Below are 18,711 nucleotides of genomic sequence, written 5' to 3'. Positions count from 1 at the left end.
GCAAGAGTCAAGACTCGGTATGGTTAGGGTCATATCACCAATGGCGTCATCCCGCCAAGGCTTAAGGCAGCCACAACCATAAGGTACTCTCCTCTCTTGCCTTAGAGCACCTTCTTGACTTAGGACATGGACTGCCTAGTGTCGGTAGACATCATTGCCAGTGAGCTTGTTTGCTATCAAGCAGCATAGGTAAGCAAGAGATATACTTAATGAATATGGCATTTTCTTGGGAATATTCATTATTTCAGAACATGGCCGTCAAACTCACACAGGAGTTCAACGCGGAGTGGTGACGACAGTGCCTCACGTCCTGGTTGCTGGAGGGATCGTCAGGGGTAAAACAAGGGTTAGGGTTCAAGCCTGCCCCTATTCCCTCGTCGACTCCCGAAGGAGGCAAGGATCCACAATATTCCATCATCGTATCCACTACATCACCGACATCATCAGTGTCATCACATCGGTGTATATCAGCCCGGGTACGGTGTGCTGAACTTCACCGCAAGATGGCCTCGCTCCAGTCTGCATTCCATCTTTCTCATCCTCCCTGACCACTACCATAGATTTTATGCGATCAACAGCAAGATGACACAAGGCCACCAAGTCATGATGCATTCACCATCTACAACAAGCACCCCGACAATACGCACACGATTCCTCATCATCTCAGACACACATGGCTATCGATTCCTCCCCGACACAAGGCCCCTACAACCCATCGACGTGGTCATCCACTGCGGCGACCTGACGGAAAACTCCCAACTATCCGAATTCGAAACCACCCTCCAACTCCTTCGCGATATCGATGCCCCCTTAAAGCTAGTAATCCCTGGCAACCACGAATTCACCCTCGACACCCCCACATTCCAACAAATGTGCCACAAATCCCGGCGACGCTGCAACCGCGAGCTACTGCAGCATTACTACGGCAGTCCCGGGGAAGCAAAGGCACTTTTCACCGAAGCCGCCAAGAGGCACGGCATCACCTATCTAGAAGAAGGGACGCACCGCTTCTCCTTACCCAACGGCGCATCCCTGACGGTTTATGCCAGCCCCTACACGCCAGCCTTTGGCAGCCCCGGGTTTCAGTACAATCCCAAACTCGAAGGCCACGATTTTGCGATTCCTCAGGGTGTCGATGTTGCCATCACGCACGGTCCGCCACGGGGAGTCCTGGACCGCAGCTGGGTCACGGGCGAGAATGTCGGGTCGGTAGAGTTGTTTGCTGCGATTGCGCGGGCAAGACCGAGGTTGCATTGCTTTGGGCATATTCATGAGGGTTGGGGAGCGGAGGTGGTGACGTGGGGCGATGTTCCGGTTCCGGAGGATGCGGGCTCGCATCATGGAACCAGTACCAGCAATAGTGGGGAGCAGAGCAGTACTACTACCAGCGCAACGGGGAGGAGTACTACTACTACAGAGGGGAGGAGGAGGAGTAGTACCAGCAGCAGTTGGACACTGCTGGCCGATCTAGGGTCGCTCCTCCCGCTCAAGGGGGACACGATGGACTTGGTTAGGGAAAAGGAGCGCAAGCTGGCCGAGTATGCGCGTGGAAAGTGCGTCAAGACAAGTCATTGCGCCGGGGATGTCCTGCCGCTGAGCGAGCAGGGCGCCCGCACCCTATTTGTCAATGCGGCTGTGCTCGGAACGCCGATGCGCCCCCCGTGGGTGGTGGATATGGAACTTCCTAGGGCGTGACATGTTGTAAGTAGAGAGGAAATAAATAGGGGTAAACAGGAGACGCGATGGAATAAACCTTGGGAAAAGTTGATTGAACTTCGAGTCCCGGTGTCTCAAGTGAGCTAATTGCTAATTTTCCGTGCCATGTGTTGAGCTCACAGTCGGATGGCGATCCGGGGCAATGGTTCTCTCAAACGGTCTGTATATCTGGGCTTTCTTATTCCTGCTGCACGACCTTGGTCGTGTGTCAAATAATTGAAAACTTGTGAGCGAACACTTTCGACACCAAGCTCCGTGTGCCAACGAGTGTTGCCGGGCGCTCCAGCCAGCACTTCCTTGGGCTCCAGAAAGAGCTGAGGTCAGGGGGGTGAGCAAAGGGGCAACGGATAGGCAGATTGGAATCATTTAACCACCGCGTGTAACCAAGTGAACTGTAAACTAAACAAGCACAATGCTTCGCTTGCAAGTAGCGGATAGCTAAGGTACCTTACCTTACCTTAGTGATATCAATTAGTAGTTCAACTTCACTGCTAAGGATCAGCCGAGTCAGCCCTCGACGGCATCCAGTCGGTCACTCAAGGTACATACTCAGTAGTACTGTGTAAGTCGTGCGATAGTCTGCTCCCTTTGTTGGTTTCACCCACTTTGATCAAAGCCTTGTGGCAAGCTCGGCGTAAGCCACGTTTTGAGATTCTGTGCAAGGGCGCACTTTGCAGGGTTCTAAGTGGTGGATGGTGTCGCTATCCTGGCCGCTGGATCACCGGCCCGGTCCATTTTGAGACAACAAAGCGCTTAGACCCTTTGTCAAAAATGACGACGGCAAGACGTCTCAAACTTCAACCATGCTCGGATCTTTCAGAATGTCTACTCAGCTCGATCATTCTGGTAGACAACCTTCTGACGCCGACGACGGTTAGGGATGTACTTAAATTGCGGTGAACCTCGACACAAAGCTTTCAGTCTCAGGAGTCACGAAGACAACATCCAAATTATTCCCATCCAAGCACCGATTCCTCGCTCTATTGCCGCAAAGCAACATTGAACATAACGAAGATGCGGGCTGTCGTCTTGCTCACCACTATCTTCATGGCGCTGGCCGCCGCTGCCCCTGAAAAGACAATGGAGAAATTGAGGGAGCGTGAGCTCTGTGTAAGTGCTCCCAACCTAACGAGGCTATGACTTAGGGATTACCGTCCGTTCCAACTGAAATCTTTCTGACCACATGGATGCTTAGTTCTGCGACGAGAGGAGCTGCGATGGGCCTCCTTGCTGCGCAAATGGAACCTGCTAAAGGTTGCCTTCCCGACTCCAACCATCAATACCCCACTGCGGAGAGTCATGAGGCATTACACGATTATTACGAATAAGTCGAAATGTCGGACTTTTCCACATGAAGTTCACTGTACTGTTGTATTATAGGCGCTTGAAAGAAGATTTGGAAAGGGACTTTGCCGTGATCACGGATTATATGCTGCTAGGGAGGGCTTGTATATCCTAATTTGGGGTCCTCTTTGTTTCTTAGAGCTACATTCGATACTAGCGTCCTGTCTGTAGGAGTGATAATTGGCTACCTCAGTACATGTGATACATCGAGCGGCGCGGGCATTTTATGCCAGCCACCCGTGAGCAGTTGATGCACAGATTCAAGCTTCTCTCCTGTTATCAAATGGTCAAGTCCAAACGAGCTAGCTGAAATACCAACTACCTAGCGTCCAAGGATGTCTGCTGGAAAGGTTGCGTAGTAGTAGTCCAGGTAGGTAGTCTAGCTACAAACTGAGTTTCTAATCTTAGGTAGTCGAGGCTGTGCCGTTCTTTATGGGCTTTACTTAGATACTATGTGTTAAAGTAAAGACAGCTACCTTACCCAACGGCACTCCTTACCAAATGAAACTTCTTGTAGTAGATCCTGGATATATGGACACTTTCCCTAGATGCCCTCTTATTCAAGTTGACGTTGTCCTACGGTGAAGCGAAGACACATCAGTCCAACGACTCCTACAAGCAGCAGTTACAACTACGTATACGTAAATTATTTTGCTTCACTCTACAGATTCCGTCAAGTGTAATTCAAGGTCGATACTATTAAGATGACGAGTGAAAGTTGATTTGGACGGCAAAGCCCCTCTTTACTCTCTGCCCGGGTTGACAAAAGAGCTGGCACAAAGAGCAACACCACAAAGACACGGGTTGAGACGGCGAGGTCGACGAGTACGATGACTCGGCCAGATCACTTCAAGTTGCCACTTAGCAATTGCACTGAGATGCCTACTTGGATATTTAAACTGCTGTTTCTCTACTCGGGTGGGTTCCATCAACTTGAAATCGCTGTATCATCCAGTTCCAGTCATCAGCGCAGCATCTTAGGAACACTCAGCTGCACTTACACTTCTCCAAGGAATATTGCCACCACCAAAGGACAAAGCCATGACTCGCTGCAAGCATTGTGATACCGAGGTCAGAAACTCCTCGCAGTATCATTGCGGCTTCTGCTCAAAACCCTGGCGGGACACCTGCTTGGCGTCCACCTGCAAGTGCCACCAACCGAAGTGCCGTTGCTGTGGCTTGACAAAGGAGAACCCCTCTCAGTATAAGTGCACTAGCTGTCATACAGCCTTTGTGTCCGGTAGCTAGGTGCACTGGATGGGATCGGGTCGGTGATGATTGCTAGGGCTCCTTGGTTCTTATACATTACCTACCTTAAGGTTCTGCGGGTGTTGGTCGCTCAGGGGTTTTCAGATTTGTGTTACTAGCGATGCTTTTCGGTCCTGGATTGGGAGCAGGAATGCTGTGGTTCTAGTTTCGGATTTACTGGCGATAAGGTATACCAGTACCAAGGGGATAGGAGTGCTACTAATTTGGCAATGGATAGCCTGGCAATGGAATAATGTCCTGGGAGACCAGATGCATTTGCTGCTTCAAATGCATGTATAGTGCTCTCTTGTTTTCTGAAAAGTGAGCCAAGACTTCTCTAACTGGGCTTCTCAGTCGAAGACTCGAATTCTACCATGACTCTCTGACAGACTGTTCTTGAGCTAGATCTCTGTCAGCGTCTTTGGTCAGGGCAGCCTGCTTCCACTTCTCCCATCAAGCCCCTGACATAGGCTCAAGGCATATCAACATGAAGTCAACACTTAGACAACCGGGCAAGCACCAATGATTCGCAGCTGTTGGGAGATCCGACATAAGCTACAATACCAAATTTCATCGCCCACTGCACCTATTGCCACAATACCTAAGGTACTTTTAGTACTGTCATTCTACATGTAGGTGAACATGTATATGACTCCTGACACTCGCTAGTTAACACTTATAACCCATTTAGGACCCACGGCCTGTAAGCCCCAGTCTGACACTCAATATGGTAGTATTGTTCTCAAACTACTGCATGCGGAAACAAACTTGCTCTTACCTGCTCGCTTCACAGTAACAACACGTCCTAACCCCCGAGCCAAGCCGGAACAGGACGAGGTTTGGTGGTCTCATTTGCTGGTGATTGTCGCCTCGGATTTGAGGTCGGAACCGTGCAGTGGCACGCCCTGGATTCCGTAATGTCTACCTTACCCCTGCCTCATCACAAGATGTCTCTTACAATTGACGGGTTAATTTGAGTGCGTCTTGGCTGCAGCTTCATGTCTGCATTCTGGCTCGCTAGACTGGCAGCGTTGCACCTATGGTCCAGCGCCTACTCGAGTTTTGAGTTGCTCGCGACCATTGAGACCAGATTAGATCCGGAGTGTATTCAGTGAGCCAGCACCATGTGCTGGGTATAAATTGACGACTAGAACCCGGTGGTGGTCCGTACTGAGGCATTGGAATCTCAACTGCACTTCAGAGAACACTTCAAGTTCTGCTCTTGTCGGTTTGCCAGCGTATCCGAGCTAAACAGGCCAGGTCGTGACTCTACCTCACTCGCTCATCATGAAGATCCAACCGGATATTCTAGCTTCGGCACTGCTGGTCGCTTCATCCCAACTAGCTTGGGCTCAGGCTTCATGCTCGCCTACTCCGACCTACACCTTTACACCAGAGCAGCTGCGGAATGCCAACCGTACATTGTCCATTGGCTATGTGAGTGAGTCCCTTGCCTGCTTGTGTCAATATAAACACAGGATAGGAATATGAAATGTTGACGCGGACCGATAGGTGGTCTACCCTGGATACGCGATCTTGGACGTCTTCGGGCCTTTGCAGTTCCTGGAGGGGGTAGGTCTCCAAGCTTCCGAACCATGTGCCAAAACCACTTCTACCTCCATGTTACTAACCAGACGTTACCTACCTAAGCTCTCTTGGCCGTTCAGCATCAACCTCTCGATAATCGCGAAGACGGCCGGCCCAGTGGGCAGCCGGCCCCCGCCCCATCACACCCCGGATGGATCCATCATGGACATGTCTCGCATGATCGACGTCCAGCTCATCGCCACGCACGACTTCCAGACGGCCCCGCCGCTGGATATCCTCATCATGCCGGGAGGTGTAGGCGATCTGCATCTGGTAGAGCAAAACGACACGGCCATCGAGGACTTCATCGCCTCCCGTTTCAACACGACCGAGTACGTTCTCTCGGTCTGCTCCGGGGCAGGCTTTCTCGCGCGCGCTGGCGTCCTGGAGGGTCGGCGTGCGACAGGCACCAAGGCGGTCTGGGACTTCGTCACACAGTTTGGCACCAACATCACATGGGTTCCGAGCGCGCGTTGGGTGGAAGACGGAAAGGTATGGACTAGTTCGGGCGTCACGGCGGGCATGGACATGATGGTTGCCTTTGTGAGGCATCTATACGGCGATCCGCGGGTCAACAACTTCGTGAATAACCTTGAGTACTTGGCTCACGTTGATCCGCGCTGGGATCCGTTCTCCGTCCTTCACAAGGTGAGTTGCTATACTACCGGAGAGTAGTAATCGTGGGACGATTCATGCTAACAGGTGCTTTTGCTATAGGTTCCTGGAGCGAATATGAGTATCCCCCTTACCAGCACTGTTAGCCCACTACAGCCATACCCTGAAGAGGCTTGACAGCAACTGTGTCGTTCGTATCTAGGCGAAGAAGGTGTCAGAAATCAGGAGAAGTCAATGGGTATATAGGGTACTTGTATTGTACCTACTAGTAGTTTCAGAGCCCGTCCAACGTGACTCGGAGCCCGCACCTGTGTTAGGTAGAAGCAGGCCGTCCGCGGTGTATCTGACAGTCTGTTAGTAATCGGGCACTGCAGACTTGCAGGACTACCATAGCCACACTTGTGTAATCCAAACTGGCTCAGGATTGGCGAATCTCGTTTGAGGGGTAGATAAGGCAGCATCACCGGCTGTAAGCGGCTGACCTCGCGCGGCATCCCGCTTTTCATCCAGATCCTTTCGTGGAGGCTGTCTTCACACTTGAACACCGGCGCCACTCGCGGCACAGTGAGACTCGATCCTAGCCTTCCGTGCTAGACACTTCCGTCATATTGTCGTCAAGTATATATCGTTTTGTTCATGGTTCTTTGCGCTATCAGACGGCCATGGATCCCATCAGCGCTGTCAGCTTTGCCGCGAGCATTGTTACCTTCATTGATCTCGCATCCAAAGTTGTCTCGGGAGCATTCGAGGTTCTCAGCTCCGGCCAGGTTTTGGAGAACGCCCACGTTGCCGCCGTAGTTGACGACTTAACCACCGCCACCAAACAGTTTGCAAACCCCCCCGGCGGCTTATTCGAAGCATGCAGAGGCTTTGGCGGCTCTGGCTGTGGAATGCCAAAATATCGCCGAGGATCTCCGGAAGCTCCTGAAGACGTTGAAGCTCAAAGCCGGTAGCTCCACATGGAAGAGTATCAAGACCGTTCTCTTGTCCATGAGAAGAAGCGGAGAAGTCGCGCATTTGGAAGACAGGCTTGGGAAATGCCGGTCACAGATCCTTTTCCGTTTGGTTCTCCTGCTCAAGTAAGCCCCAGAACTATCTTTATAGTAGTAGCCTTGCGTACCTGATGTCGGCATTGACAATCCCTCTCCTTCTCAAGCGAGAATCAGCTAGCTATTCAGGTGCAGCTCAACAATTCACAATCCCAATCTCAAAAGGAGGCATCAGATATTGTTCGGCAACTCACTCACCTCCGGGATGATAATCTGAGAACACTAAATCAAACTCTGGGAACCCTGAATGAGGCCATTCATCGCGGAGAGGATTCCGCGTCGGCCATGTTCAGCGAGCACCTGCAACTCCTCAGAGACGTTCAGATCTCGCTCAACAGCTTGCTCACCGCATCATCTGCCCCTTCCCCTGAAGTTAGGATCATGAGGCAGCTCTACTTCAACAGCATGTACTTCCGTGAGGACATGGTTACAAAGGCCCATAGCACCACCTACAAAGGGATTCTGAGCGAGGAAGACCTTAGGAATGGTGTAAGCAACGACTGCTGTAGCGATTATGACGTGGGTGAGGTTAAAACGTACAGAGAACTTGAGCAAGCGACCAGGCAGGCTCGACTGCACGCGTGGACGTCTCTCGTTTCTTGGTTGCGTGATGGTGAAGGCATCTTTCATATCTCAGGGAAGGCCGGGTCCGGCAAGTCGACGCTGATTAAATTTCTACTTGATCACGATCAGACCAGGAAAGAGCTGGAGCGATGTCCGAATAACGATCAACTGCTGCTTGCTCGCTTTTTCTTTTGGAGGGCCGGAGGCAAGTTACAAAGATCGCTAGAAGGGCTTTATCGGGCCATTCTCTTCGAGATACTGACGCAGATCCCGCACTTGGTTCGAGATGTTTTCCCCGACGCATACAACGCCTTCTCAGACAGCGGGTCGGGAGTCGTCATTGACGAGCCTTACTTCCGTCCCAGGCACTTGGAGAAGGGCATGGAAAGGCTGATCTCCAAATCGCCGTACCCGGGATACCGCATCTGCCTGGTCATTGACGGCCTCGACGAGTACGGGGAGGACGGTAACGACAGCCTCCAGCATGAACTTCTTGTTGAGCAACTTCTTGCTTGGGTAGCCAGGGGCGGCATCAAGATCCTAGTCAGCTCCCGTCCGCATCGTGAGTTTGAGCAAGCCTACTCAGACGAACGCCGGATCAGGCTTCATACACTTACTCAGCTTGACATCTTCCTCTTTGCACGCGACATGTTTCGAACAGACAGGAACTTTGCCAACGTCCGGGGTTGTTATATGGACCTTGTCCGCACCGTAGTCCGGGACGCTGCTGGTGTTTTCCTTTGGGCACGCCTGGTCGTCAAGTCCGTCATCATGGCCACGAGACGGAGCACCGATGTCAAGTATCTGACGAAGCAACTGCGCGAAATACCAAAAGACCTCGATGGTCTTTACAAGCAGCTACTAGCCTCCATCAGCCCGGCTGATCGAAGAACAGCCTTCAAGATGTTTCTGCTTGTGGAGAGGCAAGAAGAGCGTTTAAACACCATAGCTTTGACCTGGCTGGACGACCTCGAGGATGAGACATTTCCGATATCGCATGCAATCCAGCCATATACCGATGACGAGATTAGTAGGCGGCTATCCACGGCTGAGATATTGGTTGACGAGGTCACGAAGGGTCTTCTCGAGGTCACATATTATCCGGCCGGACCTGGAGGCCTGTTTGAGATGGCCTATGTCAACTTCTTCCACCGAACATTTCTCGAATTCCTGAACAGCCGCGAATCTTTGCTGTTGGAAGAGTTTCAAGGCTTTCCCAGCGACGAATTACTATTCCGAATCGCCTTGGCTGATATCTGGTTCTGTAAACCTGAACTCGTCCCGTGGGCTATATTAAATCCTCCTCGGAAGCTAAGCCGCGAAGCTCAGCTCGCACGCCTAAACCTCAAGCGTATCGTCGGTCCGATGTTTATATTCAATCAAGCTTGGAAGCTAAGCGCCGAATCTCGGATCCCGCTCTTAGAAAGCCTCGAACGTGTCATCGCTCATCATACGTCTAACATCGCCGAAGACGTAGCCCTTTGGAAGGCTGGGTTTGGTAGCCACATGTTGCAGCCCCACGATTTTCCGCCCTGGGTCAATCTCAGCCTGAAGACGGGAACAGTATCAGTGTTCCATGGGGTAGCATGGAACTTCGCTGATGCCGGCTATGCTCGCCGTACGCCGTCCACGAAGCCCGAACTTCTACACGCCAAGGATGATCTTTCTCTTCTCGTCTCAACATCATTGAGCATGCGGACTGGCGCTTCGCTGTTGAAGACGGCCCTGGAGCTTGGAGCGTCACCAAACGAGCGGGTTAAGGTGCTGTACCAACCAATTGATCGTCAAACCCAGACATATTGCAATAGTGATGTGGCCACTCCCTGGATGCTGTTCTGCACGCGGTTGGCTGCTTTGGTGGTGGCACATAATGGTCTGAGGGATGGGAAATTTGGGGATGATTCAGAGCAGCGCGTGAACGCTGCAGGGAAGCTTGAAGCATTCCTCCGCACCGGCGTTGTGGATCTGAATTGCCTCGTCCTTGTTTCTGTAGGGAGGGAATTCAGCTTACTCAATCCATCGGACAGCATGGACATGGGGAGCCCTACCCATTGCGTATCCTTCCGACAATTGGTTGCGCAAATGGAACTCCCAAATCATGAAACCCTTCTGGAATTGATGGACGGGCCAAAGAGAGGCATCTGGGAAACCATTCGAGATCTATGGGAAAATTCGCGAGTCACCCCATCGAAACGCGATCTGGAATCCGAGCAAGCGTCTTATCCTCCCTTTTGCCTTGGCATGGAACCACCACCTGGGGAGCATGAGCCTCGTCGAGGAGATGAAAAGGACAAACGCAGTTTTATGTGCATTCCTTGAAATGGGCCGGCACTCAATTGATCGCTAAGGATCTACTGGTGAGGGTTTGCTGACGATGGGTTTTCGGTGAAGGAGACGGGATGTTTTGGGTTGGACTTGAAGCCTTCGGGGCCCACGGCCCTATGCATAGTTGCATACCTAGGTAGTTCGATTGGGCTTCTATTCTGCTCAGGGTCTACCTATGGAGTTGATGCCGAGAAGAATATCGTCCACCTCAATGTGATTGACACGACTGACGCTGAAAGAAGCTTCTGAGAGGCGAGAGGTAAGAGTGACAGGTTATCGAGGAGGAACGGACGAAGGATGCAGAGAGGAACGACCTGGGAGACACCAAAGCCAACGGAAGCCTTAGATAGTGGTAGGTGCGGTGGCTGACTAAGCGAGTCTCAGCCCCTAGCCCCCTGCCACACAACACTGCCGTAACTTGTAAGAGTCGCAGTTACCTACCCCACCTTATGTACTGTACATCGCAAACATGTGGGGCTCGCTCACTGTGACATTCCCTTCACAGGAATGAGGGGTCCTCTGCTGTCGGGATCTCTGGTTCGAGTTTGATAACGCCGTCCCCTTCGTGCCCCTCTCCCACCACCTATGCAAAGTCTCCGCCCCATTTTCATCGGAATCCGGACCCTACGAGCATTGTATTGGCACCAGAAACGTTCACTCAGCATCCTGCCGACAAAAGCCATGGACTACGAAACAATTCTTCAGGGAAAGTACCCTGCCAAACTGCACGCGAGGAGGGTCGTCGACTACATCCGCTCGAAGATTCCCGGTGCCTCAGGCGTGCTCTATCTCGAGAGTCGCGCGACCAAGAAGATAGAGGATAACGACGAGGATGAGCCGTTCCGGTAAGCTCCATAATCCATATTGCCGCAAGCCCAATTCCAAATATCTTCTAACGCGTTGAGAAGACAGCGCCGCTACTTTTATTATCTCACAGGCTGCCCCCTCGCCGACTCATATGTCGTCCACGACATGGACTCGTCCAAGACGACACTCTTCATCCCCCCGATCGACCCCGAGGACGTCATCTGGTCGGGTCTGCCCGTCTCTCCCGAGGAGGCCATGCAGAAATACGATGTGGACGAGGTTAAATACACGAGCGACGTCAATGCCACATTGGCACATCTAGGACCCGAGAAGTCGACTGTCTTTGCGATCCCCAACCAGGTGTCGGATCAGGTGACGTTCCTCGCCTTCGACAACACAAACTTCTCCATCCTGAAGGAAGCAATTGAAGTTACCCGCGTCGTCAAGGACGAGTACGAGCTGGCCATGATCGCGAAGGCCAACGCCATCAGCCACAAGGCGCACCGTGCCGTGCTCGAGAAGGTCAAGCACGCCAAGAACGAGTGCGAGCTTGAAGCTGCCTTCATCGGCACATGCATTGCCGCCGGCGCGCCCAACCAGGCGTACCACAGCATCGTGGCGGCGGGCCGCGCCGCGGCGACGCTGCACTACAAGCACAACAATGCGCCGATGGCGGGCAAGCTCAATCTCCTGCTGGATGCCGGCTGCGAGTGGGACTGCTATGCCTCGGACATCACGCGGACATTCCCCATCAACGGCAAGTTCACCAAGGAAAGCAGGGCCATCTACGACATTGTGCTCAAGATGCAGCTGGACTGCATGGCCATGATCAAGGAGGGGGTTCTCTGGGACGACGTGCACCTTCTCGCCCACAAGATTGCAATTGATGGGTTGCTCGAGCTGGGCATCTTGAAGGGCGACAAGGACGAGATCCTCGCCAACCGAACCAGTGTCGCCTTCTTCCCCCACGGCTTGGGGCACTACCTCGGCATGGACGTCCATGACACCGGCGGCAACCCCAACTACGCCGATAAGGACACCATGTTCCGCTATCTCAGGGTCAGGGGCACGCTTCCGGCCGGCAGTGTGGTCACCGTTGAGCCGGGCATCTATTTCTGCAACTTCATCATTGAGCCGTTCCTCAAAGACCCGAATCACGCCAAGTACATCGACAAGGATGTTCTGGACAGGTATTGGGATGTTGGGGGCGTCCGGTAGGTTAATAAATTGATGAGACTGCTTGCAACTGCTAACTTTAGTCCAGGATTGAGGACAATGTTGTCGTCACGAAGACTGGGGTGGAGAATCTGACGACGGCCATCAAAGATCCCGAGGAGATGGAGAGGATTATTGCTAACAGCTAGGCGACGAGCCTTTATTACGTGTTTATCCGCTGCGGCAGCAGTCAATCCCATGGTTGGCAAGAACATGAACTTCAGCTTCTCCATCATACTGTTGCCTTCTGAGTTGGGTATATTCCGTCTATCAGACTCCTCTCCTAGCTCAGGGGTGATATTTATGGTCAATAACAATAAGAAGTACAGGGTTTATGTAACTCCCAAGCAGCACATGTACTCCAAGAGAACCATGACGCGATCGAGCGAAGTTTGACACTCTCTGGAAAGCAATCTGGCAACTATTTCCAGCAGCCAGATTAGTTGAAGCTGACGTGGACGTGATCCCTAGATTCCGGCGTTAGAGTTACTGATACGCAGCCATCATAAATAGGGAAGCGCAGTTCTTACCAGTGGTTCTGGGTGACGTCGCCCCTGTCCTCCATCGGGCGCCAGCTGGTCCATGCCTTGACGCCGTCGACCGAAGGGCTCCAGATGCGCTGGCCCCAGATGACGTACTTCAGATTGAGGGTGCCACGGTTGTTCATGACCCACTCGGCGAGCTCCCGGCCGGACATGGTGGGAACCTATTAGGCGGTTGTCAGGGTCGATCGTCCTTCTTACAGGAGCACATTGGGAACCACTTACACCACCAGCATCTGAGCACATGAAGTCAATGGCCTTGCCGCAGCAGTGGTCTGAGGTGCCCGGGCACGAGCAGTCGCGGGTGCAGTAGATCTGTCTGACACGGCCGGGGAAGGCTGCCACGACCTTCTTTGCTCCCTCAACAGCGACGGCCTTGCAGGCGCCTACGCCGGGGATGGTCGGGGCAGGGTAACCGCCGAACCCGGTCGCCGCCGATGAGCAGCACTTGAATTCTAGATGAACAATGTCAGTCACATCGCAATGCGGAAAACCGACATCTGGTTATACGTACGAGAGGGGCCGGGGCACATTCCCGTGGCCGAGCTTCCGCCGCAGTCGCTTTGCCAGCGGCAGTTGCCCGCGCTCCCGTTGGGGCAGGTCGCTTTGGTGCAGCACTTGACGTTGTCGGGATCCGATGGGCAGGCGCCGGAGATGCTCACTCCGCCCGAGCTTGAGCAGTCGGAGGTGGTGACGCACACGCCTGGGCAAGGTAAGGTATGTAAGCATTTTGTGGTTATGTCAAGACGCTTCACGATGTTCGGCTCACGAACCTGCTCTTCCGCCGGATCCAATGCATGGCTCGTTGACGGCGGCCATGACGGCCGTGGCCATGACAAGAGCGAAAACTTTGAAGTGCATTGTTGTTGTCTGTTGCCTGCGATGGTACTGGGATCCGAATGCTGATGGAGCAGGAGGAGGAATGTCGTCGGTTCTCAGGGGATTATCAGACCCTTCCATGACTTTTTATACCAGAGACCTTCAGGTTATGTTCCAGCATTCAACTTACCTGACAATTGGGCGTGGATCAGCAGCCCCTACCCCTGACAACACAGTCTCTCGTATTTACTAGTGCTAATAGCCTCAGAGGTCGGATTTCACCTATAAGGAGGTTGTCCCGTTGTGCTACTTGTTGAAAAGATGACATCAATCGCCTATCGTTCCCTCCCTTGCCTCGGTGAGCAGCTTTCTTAGCTGCGGCACGAAGTCATGGCATGCAGCCATTGCAGCTTCTCCCCAAGATACTGGTCGGGCTAACTCAATCATGGCTTGCACAGCCGTCGGCCAAGTACACCTCGAAAGAGGCGAATCACAGCCTGAGGGGTCAGTTTCTCGGTAGACGGAACGGTACTACTGCCGGATCTTACGACCTGCTACGGTGCTATACCGACTACTACTACCAGATGATTGATGACCCAGATCACACGACGATGATAGTGATACTGCTGGGCATGCTCGAAATGTCTTATCCCCGACTACGTGAAAGTTCACCCTACATGAACGGTCACCCTGTTTCTCACAAAGTCACAGGTACCAGACTATTAGTTTATTGCTAGTACAGACCAGTTCAGAAAGACGAACCAGCGCCGTAGCGAGGCACGTGGTGGCACATCCCCCGCCCTGTAATTTCCTTCCATAACTCCCCTGATCCAGGCAGAAAATATATTAAGGTTGGCTAGTGTAACGGCAATGCATGTCATTGCATGGTTTCCCCTGGGCATGACTGCAGCCCTGAGCAGATCTCCGAGAGAACAGAAGCTTGGCGGAATATTCCATACCCATTGGCGGCTACATCAAGTACAACACTTGGCATATGTATGTATGTACATACAGCACATACAGCAGGTAGCTGGTCCCCTAAGAAGGTTATTTGCCAGCAGACGGACCGATCCTCGGTGTGCTGAAAGCCTGAAAGGAACCACGATGTATGCTCTATAGCTCGGGTATCTACGGCAAAACAAGTCCTCACCAACAGGGCTTCATGCACTGCAACGGCAACTTTTCAGCTCCACGATGGAGACGTTACACGTGTATCACTTGATAGGAAGTAATGGCTGTGCCGTACCGTCATAAGATGCGGGGACCCCATGGTTCCGGAATAGTCCTGCGGCGTGCATGTGTAATACGGCTTCAAATGTCGGCCCGATCGGTCTTAAACTAAGAGGGGCGATTGCAGTGAGCTGAAAGTCTGAAACATTGATGGACCAAGCCTCACCCCTCGTTATATGGAGACTTTGGTGCAGTGAAGACCAGTGATAGTATCACGGCGAGACTGCCCGTGGTCTCTACAACTACTGATCATGGCAATGGAAAATTGGAAATGCCAGGCTGCTAACTAGTACCCAAGATTTTGTCAATTTTAGGGTGCGTGCGTTTGACTCCGAGTCTGATATGCTGCATGTGGTGACTTCAGCAGCTTGGGTGCCTACATACATCATACATGTAACGTGCCAGGCACGCTGACTGGAAGATGTCTGGTGACTTTGATCTCTCACTTTTACATGATTTTCGTCTTAACAGGGTCTCTATCGACTCGGAATACTCATATTGCTCAGGGGTTCCATTACACTGACGTTACTGTACCGAAGGGACACCTACCTAACCTAACCAATAGTCCGCGGAAACGTGCATGGGGGACAACTTAAAACAACTTAAACTAGTACGTAGGGGCGAGGCAAGCACTTGTCAGTTGTCGATCATAGGATAAGAGGCTCTGCTTAATATAGTATGTGCGTCTGGCGGCCAATTCGTTGCAGCTAGCCTGGACTGATTGACTGAATTGAATACCCTGTGTGAGACTGTAAGTGAATAAGTCATTATCTAGTAAAAGTGCCTGAATGGGCAGTCTTTATTAGTACATGAATAGTAGGGCACAGTACTGCTCAAGAAACCTTACTTGAGGTAACGTTACTTAGCTTATACACGGAGCTCCTACAACTCCTTTTTCCTTAGAACTCCACTCAAGAATGATATCATGCCATATTTCCGAAAACTGTGGTGAGACTTTACACGCTTCTTTTACATGTAGGCGTTCCCACCAGACTGGTATAGGTGTAGTTGAAGCTCGTTCAATCTACTCTGCTTAGTACCCTTGTATCTTGATCGCATTCAGCTCAATATCTTCGAGACCAGGAGTCCAACTCTCATGACTGATGTTGGAGCGCACCGGATAGAGTGTACACGGCTAGACAAGAACATCTCAACTCCGTTGAGTTTTCATGTTGTCTGTGAGTGTATCTAATTGCAGGTGGGCCTTAGTAAACATGAAGTACCTACTACTCAGTTCTACCTATAATAGTTGTATTAAGTCTAAGGTATGCGTTAAGAGTCTAAGAAACTGAATCATTATCGAGTACCTAGATGGAGCATCAAGCGCTAAAAGCAGGCCAGATACCTTAGGCATATGGATCATTAGCTCCCTGCCACTACTCCATTCTCTCTCTTCTCTCAGCTTCTCCCTCTCGGGATTTAGGTACTGACATGCAGTACTTTGGCGTTTCTTTTCGTTCCTCATGAGTCTGGCAGTTTAGCCGTCGATCCAGCACCACGGAACCGACTGTAATCGGGTTGAAGAATTGGTCCCGCGGGTAAAGTCATCTGGGGCCGGAAGACATATTTAGGCAGTTGCCAACGCCAATCATGTAGTCGATGTTTCCAGATGCTCAATCGAATGAAGCTTGGATTGGCATGCAGCGATATAGACAACGGCAGTGCCCGGCGTCTAGGCCACGTTGCATCATCTGAGCGATGCATTACCATAACCTGGGGATGTGCCGAATGTCAACAAAAGAAGACATCTACGCCCGGACACTCGAAGGCCAAATCCATTTGGTCTTGTCCACCGCACAGCCCTCTGCCTCAACAACTTCGCCGTCTTAGGTTTGTGGAACAGGCTGCTCCCTCAGAATTGGGCTCATTGCTAGACAGAAAATAGCCCACCATGACACGGAGCCGGCTCTCCCTCGCCCGCTTGCTCCTTCTCGGGCTGCTGGCACCTCTGGCCACTGCCAACACGGATGCCAAAGCTGAGGTTAGAGCAGACCCTCCTCCCGCAGGTTCGGGCGATGGCCTAGCCTATGAACCCATTGACAAGGGCACCGTTTACGCCCAAAACACGACAGCCACCCCACGCAAAACGCCGCCTGTAGAAGGATGGTGGGAGTCCAAGATCTGCGAGGGCGAGTACTGTATCTACACAAACCGCCGGATGGCCAAGGGCCGTGGCATCGTGCTGGTCACCAAGCACGAGGAATACCAAAAGATGGACCGCCTAGAAGAGCACTTCGAGCGAGGCGAGAACAAGTACTTTGAGGACCCCGTCCCATTCGAGGAGGTGCAAGACCAGGAGCAAGGCGTCCTTATCAGAGCAACAAAGGCGATCCGTCGCGGGAAGCCGCTCATGTCGTGGACTCCGGTACTAATCGTCCACCAATCCCTCTTTGACGACATTCCGAGAAAGAAGGACCGCATCAAGCTGTTGGAAGCCGCCGTGGCCTTCCTCCCCGACGCGACGCGCGAGAAGTTCGACAAGCAACGCCTGCGGCCCGGCGATCCGGCCAACCTCAACCCGAGGTCCATCGAGGAGATCCTTCGTGCGGCGCCCTTTGAGATCGATCTCGGCTACATGTACCGGCGGGAGGAAAACTCGAAGCACTACGTCAACTACCCCGAGGTCTTTGTGTTGCAGCACGATTGCCGACCCAACGCCGCCTACCACCTCGACGAGTCGTTCGCCATCCGGCTCACCGTCGCCCGCCGCATCCAGGTCGGCGAACCTATCACCATCGCCTACATCAACCCCCTCACGCCGCGCGAGGAGCGCATCTCGTGGGTAAAGCGTCGCCGCGGGAACGGCAAGAAAGGCTGCACCTGCAGCGCATGCTCGCCGAAGGGTGGTAATGAGGAGATTGCCAATGCGGATAAGCGGCTTGAGGAGATTCTAGAGCTGCGGGGTGAGCTGAGGAACCATGACAGCACAAAGGTGGACTTTGACTTGATTGAGCGGTACTTGAAGCTCGTGGAGGAGGATCGACTGCATGCCAAGTTTGCCGAGGCGTACGAGCTGGCGGCGCTGAATTATAATTACCTGGGTGACGATAAGAAGGCGAAGAAGTATGCGGATATGGCGGTGCAGGCGGGCATTGTTGAGGGCGGCGTCAAGTCGAACGACGTGGTTGCGATGCGCATCATGGCGTCGGATATCAAGGGGCATTACTCGTATCGGTATACACTCAAGAGAAGGGGAAAGGTGCCCAAGAAATAGGGCGGATAATAAAGCGTGTAAATGGGCAACACATGATTATTAGGACGAGAAACTTGTCGAGCGGTTGCTTTGCTGAATAGGACGTCACATGTTTATCAGCTTGTATAAGATGAACCCATATCCGGCTTTCACGGCAATGATTCCGTGAGATCGGTTTCCGATCAACCGCGCGAATCGCGCGAGAGCATGAACCGGGAGCAAGCGTGGGCTTAGCGATGAAATCAAGTAAGTAGGCGATCAGTTGGGACCTAGTACGAGGTATCATTCGCAGCCTAGAACGATTCTCAAATGCGGGTGCTTAAACAAGAAGATATCTACTCCGTAGATGACTTGGGGGATTTGTTGAGAGATGTGCTGCCTGATGACAGAGTTGAGGTTGTGTCATTGCAGTGGGGCTTCCGAGGCTCCACCCTGCCCCATCAACATTCAACGAGCA

General features: G+C 52.4%; 8 protein-coding genes across 8 annotated transcripts; 7 read left to right on the top strand and 1 right to left on the bottom strand.

Annotated features, from left to right (window-relative positions):
* Positions 1-423: 423 nt before the first annotated feature.
* N656DRAFT_783189 (Metallo-dependent phosphatase) lies at positions 424-1,759 on the top strand. The gene has a single exon (XM_064815897.1). It carries the CDS (start codon positions 583-585, stop codon positions 1,693-1,695), a length of 1,113 nt encoding a protein of 370 aa, XP_064666854.1. The 5' UTR covers positions 424-582; the 3' UTR covers positions 1,696-1,759.
* Positions 1,760-2,461: 702 nt separating this feature from the next.
* N656DRAFT_847908 (uncharacterized protein) lies at positions 2,462-3,345 on the top strand. Its single transcript, XM_064819282.1, has 2 exons — positions 2,462-2,826; positions 2,912-3,345. Exons 1-2 carry the CDS (start codon positions 2,731-2,733, stop codon positions 2,966-2,968), a joined length of 153 nt encoding a protein of 50 aa, XP_064666853.1. The 5' UTR covers positions 2,462-2,730; the 3' UTR covers positions 2,969-3,345.
* A 2,250-nt stretch (positions 3,346-5,595) lies between these two features.
* On the top strand, positions 5,596-6,687 carry N656DRAFT_801073 (class I glutamine amidotransferase-like protein; the record flags this gene model as incomplete). Its single annotated transcript, XM_064818077.1, has 4 exons — positions 5,596-5,745; positions 5,821-5,880; positions 5,959-6,543; positions 6,613-6,687. The coding sequence occupies 4 exons, from the start codon at positions 5,596-5,598 to the stop codon at positions 6,685-6,687; spliced, it is 870 nt and encodes a 289-aa protein (XP_064666852.1).
* Positions 6,688-6,939: 252 nt separating this feature from the next.
* On the top strand, positions 6,940-7,867 carry N656DRAFT_783187 (uncharacterized protein). The gene is made up of 3 exons (XM_064815896.1): positions 6,940-7,581; positions 7,631-7,657; positions 7,758-7,867. The coding sequence occupies exon 1, from the start codon at positions 7,173-7,175 to the stop codon at positions 7,461-7,463; it is 291 nt and encodes a 96-aa protein (XP_064666851.1). The 5' UTR covers positions 6,940-7,172; the 3' UTR covers positions 7,464-7,581; positions 7,631-7,657; positions 7,758-7,867.
* Positions 7,868-7,982: 115 nt separating this feature from the next.
* N656DRAFT_783186 (uncharacterized protein) lies at positions 7,983-8,779 on the top strand (the record flags this gene model as incomplete). The annotated part of the gene is made up of 3 exons (XM_064815895.1): positions 7,983-8,036; positions 8,100-8,663; positions 8,741-8,779. 3 exons carry the CDS (start codon positions 7,983-7,985, stop codon positions 8,747-8,749), a joined length of 627 nt encoding a protein of 208 aa, XP_064666850.1. The 3' UTR covers positions 8,750-8,779.
* Positions 8,780-11,129: 2,350 nt separating this feature from the next.
* On the top strand, positions 11,130-12,619 carry N656DRAFT_791947 (putative Xaa-Pro aminopeptidase; the record flags this gene model as incomplete). Its single annotated transcript, XM_064817030.1, has 3 exons — positions 11,130-11,293; positions 11,357-12,469; positions 12,520-12,619. The coding sequence occupies 3 exons, from the start codon at positions 11,130-11,132 to the stop codon at positions 12,617-12,619; spliced, it is 1,377 nt and encodes a 458-aa protein (XP_064666849.1).
* A 228-nt stretch (positions 12,620-12,847) lies between these two features.
* On the bottom strand, positions 12,848-13,980 carry N656DRAFT_783181 (uncharacterized protein). Its single transcript, XM_064815894.1, has 5 exons — positions 13,786-13,980; positions 13,527-13,715; positions 13,238-13,467; positions 13,001-13,176; positions 12,848-12,937 (listed from the first exon to the last, which is right to left on the bottom strand). The coding sequence occupies exons 1-5, from the start codon at positions 13,970-13,972 to the stop codon at positions 12,910-12,912; spliced, it is 810 nt and encodes a 269-aa protein (XP_064666848.1). The 5' UTR covers positions 13,973-13,980; the 3' UTR covers positions 12,848-12,909.
* A 2,705-nt stretch (positions 13,981-16,685) lies between these two features.
* Positions 16,686-18,395, top strand: N656DRAFT_783179 (uncharacterized protein). Its single transcript, XM_064815893.1, has one exon. It carries the CDS (start codon positions 16,953-16,955, stop codon positions 18,273-18,275), a length of 1,323 nt encoding a protein of 440 aa, XP_064666847.1. The 5' UTR covers positions 16,686-16,952; the 3' UTR covers positions 18,276-18,395.
* The last annotated feature ends 316 nt before the right edge of the window (positions 18,396-18,711 follow it).

Source organism: Canariomyces notabilis (genome assembly GCF_033297395.1).
Source record: "Canariomyces notabilis strain CBS 508.74 unplaced genomic scaffold N656scaffold_26, whole genome shotgun sequence".
NCBI lineage: Eukaryota > Fungi > Ascomycota > Sordariomycetes > Sordariales > Chaetomiaceae > Canariomyces > Canariomyces notabilis.
Note: the sequence above shows the minus strand (reverse complement) of the source record. Positions and strands in the feature narration are given on the sequence as shown.

Excerpts from the sequence above, each read along its gene's own strand:
- N656DRAFT_783189 (XM_064815897.1), top strand. The coding sequence starts at position 583 with ATGACACAAGGCCACCAAGTCATGATGCATTCACCATCTACAACAAGC.
- N656DRAFT_783187 (XM_064815896.1), top strand. The coding sequence starts at position 7,173 with ATGGATCCCATCAGCGCTGTCAGCTTTGCCGCGAGCATTGTTACCTTC.
- N656DRAFT_783181 (XM_064815894.1), bottom strand. The coding sequence starts at position 13,972 with ATGGAAGGGTCTGATAATCCCCTGAGAACCGACGACATTCCTCCTCCT. Across the intron at positions 13,468-13,526 it reads AATGTGCCCCGGCCCCTCTC|AATTCAAGTGCTGCTCATCG; the intron begins GTACGTATAACC and ends TTGTTCATCTAG. Across the intron at positions 12,938-13,000 it reads GACGTCACCCAGAACCACTG|GGATCACGTCCACGTCAGCT; the intron begins GTAAGAACTGCG and ends GCCGGAATCTAG.
- N656DRAFT_783179 (XM_064815893.1), top strand. The coding sequence starts at position 16,953 with ATGACACGGAGCCGGCTCTCCCTCGCCCGCTTGCTCCTTCTCGGGCTG.
- N656DRAFT_847908 (XM_064819282.1), top strand. The coding sequence starts at position 2,731 with ATGCGGGCTGTCGTCTTGCTCACCACTATCTTCATGGCGCTGGCCGCC. Across the intron at positions 2,827-2,911 it reads TGAGGGAGCGTGAGCTCTGT|TTCTGCGACGAGAGGAGCTG; the intron begins GTAAGTGCTCCC and ends ATGGATGCTTAG.